This window comes from Orycteropus afer, unplaced genomic scaffold, assembly GCF_000298275.1.
Source record: "Orycteropus afer afer isolate SDZICR_OR568_19922 unplaced genomic scaffold, OryAfe1.0 scaffold00587, whole genome shotgun sequence".
NCBI classification, from domain to species: Eukaryota; Metazoa; Chordata; class Mammalia; order Tubulidentata; family Orycteropodidae; genus Orycteropus; species Orycteropus afer.
The window spans coordinates 1,361,080-1,369,814 of record NW_006922174.1 but is presented as its reverse complement, the minus strand read 5'-3'; the positions used below and the strand labels follow the sequence as shown (position 1 = coordinate 1,369,814).

Genomic DNA, 8,735 nt, shown 5'->3' with positions numbered 1-8,735 from the left:
TTCTGGTAGCCACATTGCAAAAAAAAAAAAAAAAAAAAACGATCCATGTCACTTTAGTTTTGTGTATTTCACTGCACATAAATGATATTTCAAAAACATGCATTAAAAATATATGTGAACTGCTATATGAAAAGTGAATTTACCTTTAAATTTTCCACCAAAATAAAAAAAAAAAAAAAAAAAAAAAAGTGCAATTTATTTTAATAACACATCTTATTGGCCCCAATATGTGCGAAAGGCTATTTCAACATGTAATCATACAAAGTCTTTGAAATCCTGTGTTTTACAGCACCAAAGCAAACTTCATGCCATCAAGTGGACTCCGACCCACAGCGACCCCCATGGGGTTTCCAAGGCTGTAAATCTTTACGAAAGTAGATTGCCTCATCTTCCTTCCTCCCAGCAGCTGATGGGTTTGAACCACCCACCTTCTCGTTAGCAGCCCAATGCCTTGCCCACTGTGCCACCAGAGCTCCTATTTTACGCCGACAGCACATCTGAATCCAGACTAGCCCGTCTCAAAGACCCTTTAGTCACAGCTGGCCAGCGCCTATCACTACACAGCACCAAGAAAAACCCAGCCCTTCCTGTCCTGTCAATTCCAACTCACGGGACCCCATGTGTTAGAGTGGAGCTGCACCACCGGGTTTTCTAGGCTGTAACCTTCAGGGTCGCAAGTCACCAGCCCTTTCTCCCGCGTCACCGCCAGGTGGGTTCGAACCGCCAACCTTTATGCTAGTACCGGAGCACAATTTCTGACGCCCAGGGACCTGTCGCACAGCGCAGGGCAAGGGGGATTTCTTCCTGCCTCTGCTCAACTGTCCCTCCATCCCCTCAAATACGCTCCACGTCCCGTGGCTGTCTCTTACCTCACTGCGTTATAAGTATTTGATCGATTCCTATTTATGAACCTCTACTCAGCGCCGGCGGCGATACAGCCTGCCGCCCAAGGCGCCGTCTGTATCCGCGTCGTCGTCCCCTGCGTCAGTAACGGGGTCCTGCTGCTTCGTGCAGCCCACCGTTTAACCACTGCGCCACCGGGGCTCCTTTCTGACCCAGGCTGGCCCCTAGGAAGCGGTCCAGAAAAGACCGCACTCCGACACCGGACTCCATTCTGAGAAATGCTGAGCGCGAGGTTCGCGACGCTCAGTTCGGGGGGCCGTTGCCGCCGCGGGTGCCTGGCTCCGGGGCAGCGTCGGGCCGGCGCGACGAGCGCAGGTGCGGCTGGCGAGTGGGGCGCTTGGGAACAAGGGTGGCAGCGTAACCGCCGCTAGCTCCCATCGCCTCCTCCACCTCCTCCGCCTCCGCCGTGCGCCTGATTTGCGCGCGCCGGCGTCGCGCTTTAATGTCGTCAGGTGTCCCTCGCCACGCGTCACGCACCACCTGGGGTAGAGGCGGGACTTCCGGGAGCGCCGAGTCACAACTTCCGGAGAGAGGCGGAAGAGCCTGCGGTCAGGAGTCCCGGGGCCACTGAAGGGCCAGTCGGGGGTTAGAAGAGGGCCACTGAGGTCTGGCCGGCCACGTTCCGGTGACGAGCCGCGGGTCTGAGGGATGAGGAGGGGCCATGGCCAGCGACGGGGCCAGGAAGCAGTTCTGGAAGCGCAGCGACACCAAGGTCCCGGGCAGGTGGGTGTGACGGGGAGAGCGGGGTCGGGTCAGGGGTCAGAGGTCACAGCTGGGCGCGTCGGTCTGCGGGGCTGCGGGTGGAGTCGGGGTCTCGGGAGGGGTTGTCTGGGAGTTGAGGAGACACGTGGTGGGGAACCGGGGGTCCGGGCCTCCCCTGTGGGGTCCGGGCGATGACAGCGCTGCACTAGGAGCGAAGTTTGACGGGAGGAGACCGAGCTGCCGGCAGACTTTGCCGGGCCCGGCAGGCTCTTTGCCAGACTCCAGTGCTGAGCTGAAGGAACGGCCCCGAGTCGTGCCGAGAAAAGTTCGGTGGGGTCCGGAAGCCGGCCCGGGGTGGCTGGGGAGGGCCTGTCTGCGGGGGTGTGGTCGCCTCTGACTCCCGGAATGGTCTGATGGCTGCGCGCCCAGCCGGGAAGAGAGGGCGCCTTGTGAGTTCTCCGTGCCGGCTCGGGAGCTCGGAACAACGCCTACCTTGTGTCCCCAGCCCGCAGCAAATCAGAAACCCTGAGAAGACGCCCACAGAGCCTGCAGTGAGCGGGGTGCACCCTGGAAGCTGGACAGCCCCAGAGTCCTGGTTGGTGGCCCAGGCCGGGCCCTGGGCAGGAGGGGACATGTACTTGGGAAGGACCAGGGAAAAGATTCGAGGCCCCAAGGTCAGGAAAGCTCAGCAGGGTTGGTTCTGCCGGGAAAGGAAGCCTCACACTGAAATGGAAATGTTGTGCTAGTAACACAAACACCCAAGTGGAGTCGCTCCTGGGCACAGGGAAGCCTCTGTACCCTTGTGTTGTGTGCTGAACACCGTTGTGTGCGTGATGACATGGTCAACTCTGGGATTCCCCATAGCCAGTCAGGAAAGCGGGATTTCAGGGTGGCCAGTCAGTTGGCAGGAGTGAGTGACTGATGGAGTCGCTCAGACACAAGACTGGAATGAAAGGGTCCCCAGAAACAGTGGCTGGAATGAAGGGGGTTCTCAGACACAAAGAGGAATGAAGGAGGTCCCCAGCGGTGGCCAGAATCCTGTATTCTTCCCCAGGATTGTGCTTGACAGAACAATAGTAGTATGAACTTTCGTCCAAACCAATGGCATGTCCGAGGTGAGGTGAAGTTCTAGGATTGGCTGAGACGGGGGGTCCTTGTGACAAGGACGGATGCTGTAGAACATGGAGTGCAGGGTATGGGTTTGAGGAAGGAGCCACATGGAAAGCCCTTTAGGTTGGTCTTGGGCTTTTGGTCCCCCTTCAGTCTAAAGAGGGAGACCCTTGAAGGGACGGGTTGACACAGTGGCTGCGAGGGGCTCAAACTTAGGAACGGTGGGAAGATGGTACGGGAACAGACAACATTTTGTTCTGTTTCAGAGTCTCTCCGAGTTGGAGCCGACTTGATGGTACCTAACAACAATGGTGAACAGCCACATTGACTCTAGGAACTAACTGTTAGCCAACTGAGGTGTCAGGATGACCAGGATGTGGTGAATCATCCTTTGGACTGATGACTGTCTCCTAGTAGTTGCCTTCAGCTTTCTTCTGTGAGATCCTGCAAAGACAGCTCCTTTTTGCCTTTGATTTGATGGCATGCAGTGTCTAAGGCACTCTGGAGAGCCGCTCCTCTGTCAGTCTCTGAAGAGGCCGGGGCAGAGGAGAGCTTGGGTCCCAGGGAGAGGCCTGCGCGGCCGCTCTGTTCCTCTTCCTTCTGTGGCCCTCACCCCTGGCCATGCTGGTGTTTCAGGGGACAGGCTGGAACTCAGTTCCTGGAGGCCTTTGTTCCTGTCAGCAGCTGGCCTTCCTGTGGTGACCCCTAGCCACTTGTTCCATTTTCAGCTCCGTAGCATAGTGCTCATGGAGGTCCTGGCCAGCTTCCTGTGGCTGTGCCAACTCTGTCCAACGGTTCATGTGATTGTCTTACTGTTTTTTTTTTTTAGTTTTTGAATGCAGACCTCAGCACAGAGAAACTCAAAGAAGGAAGGACACATACACCACAAAATACAAGGGCAGCTCCCAAACTGTGGTGGACCCTTCACGTAGCACAGCCTTTAATTCCTACTGATCATAGTGGCCGGTCTGCAGAAGCACAGACTGCTTCCCAGGGGCTATTCTTGGTGCTTCACAATTGTCTCTTCCATATGCCTGATGTTTCTTAAGGAGCTCTGGTGGTGCAGTGCCTGAGACATTTGACTGCTAACCAGGAGGCTGGTGGTTCAAACCCACCCGCTGCTGTGCAGAAGGAAGATGGGGGAATCTACTTCTGTAGAGATTTACCACCTTGGAAAGCCAATGGGGGTCACTGTGAGTTGGAATTGACTCACTGGCAGTGGGTTTGGTTTTTGGGTTTAATGTTTCATAGTTGTAAAACATGGGCTCTGCTTGTAGGCAATGCTGGGGGAGGCTGGGATCCAGACCCCGTGGTTGTCTCCTTGAACGCCGTGCACGATGTGTGTTTCTTAGCATGGCAGCTCAGGTCCTCTATCGCTCGGCCCCTGTCACTTCTGTGGCCACAGCTCCCACCTCTCGCTCAGCAATGGTGTGAGTTGAGTCGTGTTTCCCACAATAAATGCGTGTCCAGGACCTCAGAATGGGGCCTGATTTGTGAACAGGGGCTTTGCAGCTGTGATGAGTTGGGGTCTGTGAGATGAGATCATCCTGCATTTCAGCCCATTGGTCGGTGCCTTTATGGGAGAAGGAGGAGGGAGCGTGGATGTGGAGACACAGATGCACGTGGAAGATGGCTGTGTGAAGATGGGCACGGGCACGGGAGTGATGCGGAGACTGGAGTGACGCGGCTCCCAGCCCAGGAGTGCGGGGGTGCTGGGGGCCACAGAAGCTGGAAGACGCCAGGAAGGGTCACCCCGTAGAGCCTTCTGGAGAGTGCGGCCCCGCCCACACCTGGATTTTGGCCGTGTCCCCTCTAGTACTGTGAGGGAATACGTCCGCTGTTTTTAAGCTGCCCAGTTTGCAGGACCTTGTTCCTGGCAGGTGGATTGCTGCTGTCACAAATACCTGAGGTGGTGGAAGGGCTTTGGGGTTGGGTACATCTTTCCCCGCAGGAGTGATCTGGGGAATGCCCTGTCATCTGCTGGCTGGGCCCCTGTGCGTTGCGTGGGGGACCAGCAGGCTTTTGAAGGTGCTGTGGTGGTAGAAACACTGCCAGCCTGAACTGGAAGGGACCCAGGTGGAACGAAATAGGGGAAGGCTGTTGCATTTCCCGGTTTCCACTTGGCTGCAACATGCTTCCAGAAAGAAGAGGATGACCGGAGGCAGTGCAGAGAACACGGGGGTGGGCGTCAGGCCACCGAGCCTTGTGCTCAGGCCTTGAGACCTCAGGGAGCTTGCCCTGCTGGGTTCTGGACTTGCTTGGGCCCCGTGACCCTCTACGCCTTCCATTTTCTGCCTCACGGCCTGGGAGCGTCTGCCCTGCACCTGCACCACCATTGGATCTGAAAGCAGATCGCTTGGTTCTAGTTTCACAGGTCTGTGGACAGGAATTTTGCCCTAGGATGGACCACACCCATCGTCGCCTCCATACCTGGTTTAGATGATGAGGTTTTGGACTTTCTGAGTTGCTATTTGGTACGATTTTGTACTGAGAGTTGATAATGAAGTGGGCTGACAGTTTGAGGAATGTTGTCATCCTTACAGGAACAGATTGCTGGATCTTTTCTCCTGCAGATCTGCTGGGGGCTTGAACTGCTGACCTTTTGATGAGCAGACAGGTGCTTATCCATTGCACCAAGAGGGCTCCTGGTGGGTTGAATAGAAAATCCATGTCTGCTCAGAGCCTTAGAATGTCTCGTTTGCAGTAGGGTCCCTGCAGATTCTACTAGTTAACGGTCTGGAGATGAGCTGATCTGGGATTTAGGGGGATTCCCCACATCCAGTGACTGGTGTTTTCATGAGAGAACGGGGAAGGACATTTGGACACAGAGACACAGACACAGAGGGAAGACCGCTGCGTGAGGATGGAGGCAGAGACTGGATGAAGCTACAAGCCAAGAAACGCCAAGGCTTGCCAGGCGCTGCCGGCAGCTGGAGGAGATGAGGAAGGATCCCCCCGAGCCTTTAGAGAGAGTGGCCTTGCTGCCGCTTTGATGTCCGACCTCTGTCATCAGGCTGCCCAGTTTGTAGTGAGTTGCCAGGGCATCTTGGGGGAGTGTGCAGCGGTGCTCGTGGACCTCCGGGTCCCTGGGACGGCCGACCAGGCTGTGCGGGCCTGTCATTCCACGTTGTGGCCACTGCCAGGATGTCCTCCCCCAACCTCCTCTTCCCTGGCTTCCATTTCCCACTTTGCAGAACTCCCCTCTGGCATGCCTCCCCTAAAGCCTTGTCTGATTTTCTCAGCCTGGACGGGAGTCTCTGCTTTATGTTCAGATGTGGTGTTAGAGGTGTGCTGTGTGCCCAGGTGTGCTGTTGCAGCTGTGTGGTTCCTTGTCTTCACAGACGGTGAGCTCTGCAGGTTTAGGGGGTGCATCTTACTCGTCTTTGCCTTATTAGTATTGGCCAACAGTGACCCCCAAGCTCACTGCCAGGTCAGCTAGAGAGAGTATGTGATTTGGCCAAGGTCGTACATGGAATGAGCGTGGTCTTGCTGAGATCCTACGGACCTGTGTACACTCTGGTCCTTAGGCTGTGTGTTTGGCTGAGGCTTTTCTAGGTGTTTCCTTTCTGGATGAGCCTGGAGGTGTGTTGTGGTGGAAAGACCCCTGATTAGGCGTTGGGTGGACTGGCTTTTAGCTCCTTCTGTTAACTCTTGTGTGTAACCTTCACCAGGTCATGTCACTCCAGGGCCATTGGTTTCTACCTTGTAAATGAGGGGGTTTTGTTTGTTCTAAGAGCCTGGCCTGACTCAATGGTGGGAATGAGAGGCATCTTAGACCAGTTTTAAGAGTTTCACAGGATAGTCATCCAACACATATTTAACTTCCAGGTGCTCAGGACGCATTAGTGAACAGAACAGAGCACAACCTGTGCCCTTGTGGGACTGGCAGGGGAGCCGGAGAGGCGGAAGGTACGACTGCTGTTACAGTACAGAGTCTGCTAGAGAGTGACGGTGTTCGGTTGTTAGGTGCCATTGAGTTGATTCCGATAGAGAGTGACGGTGTTCGGTTGTTAGGTGCCATTGAGTTGATTCCGATAGAGAGTGATGGTGTTCGGTTGTTAGGTGCTATTGAGTCGATTCCGACCCCTAGGGACTGCATGTGACAGAGCTAAGCTGCCCTGGAGGGTTTTCTAGGCTGTCATCTTTATGGGAGATCACCAGGTCTCTCCACAGAGCCGCTGGCTGGGTTCGAAGTGCCAGCCTGTCTGTTAGCAGCCAAGCACAAACTGTTGCGTCGGCAGGGCTCCCTGGAAGTGTGGCACCTGCTGTGGTGACATGAGCTCCTTGGCGTGGCCTATAGCCTTGGTTCTTTGGAGAAACAGCTTGAGAGTGTTTCCCTGTAAGCCCCGAGGAGTTACCTTTGCCCAGTTTTCTACCCGGGGGCTTATTTACTTTTGTCCTGGTTGATTGACGTTTCGTGGGTGAGCTGTAAACAGACTGTGGTTTGATCCTTTTTGCCTGGTCTAGAGCTGCAGCCTGCTCTGTGGCTGGTGTGAACTTTGCAGAGATCGGTTAGTTGGCTATGCATGTGAAATGTCTGTAGCCTGTTATATAAATGGAGTGGCTGTGGCTTACCAAGAGGGGATTGGTCAGTTGGTGGCCCTGGTGGGAGTACCAGGCTTTGAAATCAACAAGGAGGTGTGTGTGTGCATGCTCATGTATGTACATATATGTGTGCATACACACCTACTCCCCACCTATCAACTGTCTTGTTATGTGACATTTCACGCTTAGGAAAACAATAAAACTCCGTTATCTGCCTGTTTTGTGCATTCACTATGCACGTCTGGCAATAATGAATGCCAGGGTGTGAAGCAGTGGCCTGTGTGGGCATCAGGCCAGTGGTGGGCAGTGTGAGTGGGGAGGCAGGTGTGGGCTGGCCGCTGGCCGTGCTGCGGCTGGCCGTCAGTGCTGAGCACCTTGCTGCTGGTCCCTGGCGACCTCCTGGAGTGTGTGCTGACTCTGCACAGCTGGAGGTGAGTGCAGGCTGCGGTGCCGGCTCCTGGCAGCCTCCCACACTGCTGGGAGCCCTCTGGCCGGCCAGGTCCAGGAAAGGCCCCATGGAGTGCCCCTCCCTTCAGGGCCAGACACTGCCCCACCCGGCCTTGAGACATGGAGTGAGTCCTCTGAAAAGGTGATTCTCTGGAACCAGATACTTTGTTTAAGGTGCAATATTGTGCACTCCACCCGGGCTAGGAATCTTCCTGTTTTAGACAGATCTGGCTGCTGTTGCAGGCACCACATGTAGCAGTGTCATGAGGCCTGGGGGTCAGTGGAGTGGAGGAGCCTGACAATAGCATCCAAACCAAACCCACTGAAATGGGAAAACCAAAAAGACTGGTGCAGACTGTTCATCATGGGGCAGTCTGATGGCTGGGCGCATTCACTAGGAGCCGGCCTCTGGCCGCTGTGTGTGCAGGCAGCCTGGCACACCGGGCCCTGAGCGAGAGTGGGTGGGACGTCCTGGTATGTGGCAGTCACCCTCCAGTCTTGCAGAACACCGATTTTCATGTCACGACCTGGTCTTTGGAACCTAATGGTGGCGGTAAGCGAGCAGCCCACCCCACGAGGCGTTTACCACAGAAACAGGCAGGAGGAGAACCTGCAGGAGCAAAGAGGAGAAGCAGAGAGAGAGTGAGGAGGCAAGGAACCTCCTCAGAGCCGCCACCTGGGTCAGGGCTGCAACACCGGAGACAGAGACAGACCTGGAGGGGCCAGTGGCAGAGCCGGTGGTGACAGACGCTAGGGCCAGGAGGACCCCATCCTTGGGGGGCCTAGAGGAGCCAAGAGAGCTGTCCCAGCGCGAGGAGATCCTGCCTACGTGTTTCCTGATCCTGAGCCCGGGCTGTTCCTGCTTTAATCAACTGTGTACCTGTGAGCTTGGGTTGTGAGTTGTCTGAGGCTGTTGCAATGGATGATCAGACCCAGAAGAGAGGTCCAGGCTGTCCCTGACTTACAATGTGTTTGAGTTTCAACGAACCACACTTAGGACCATCTCTGTTGTTTTGGTTGCATGTTGT

The 8,735-nt window shown here is 55.4% G+C and overlaps 1 protein-coding gene across 1 annotated transcript in view; it reads left to right on the top strand.

Annotated features, from left to right (window-relative positions):
- The first annotated feature begins 1,564 nt into the window (after positions 1–1,564).
- The window catches only part of TBC1D22A (TBC1 domain family member 22A), a 390,269-nt gene continuing 383,098 nt past the window's right edge, over positions 1,565–8,735 (top strand). Inside the window, exon 1 of the mRNA XM_042783023.1 lies at positions 1,565–1,626. Within this exon, the coding sequence (XP_042638957.1) occupies positions 1,565–1,626 (62 nt within the window). The remainder of the gene's footprint in view (positions 1,627–8,735) is intronic.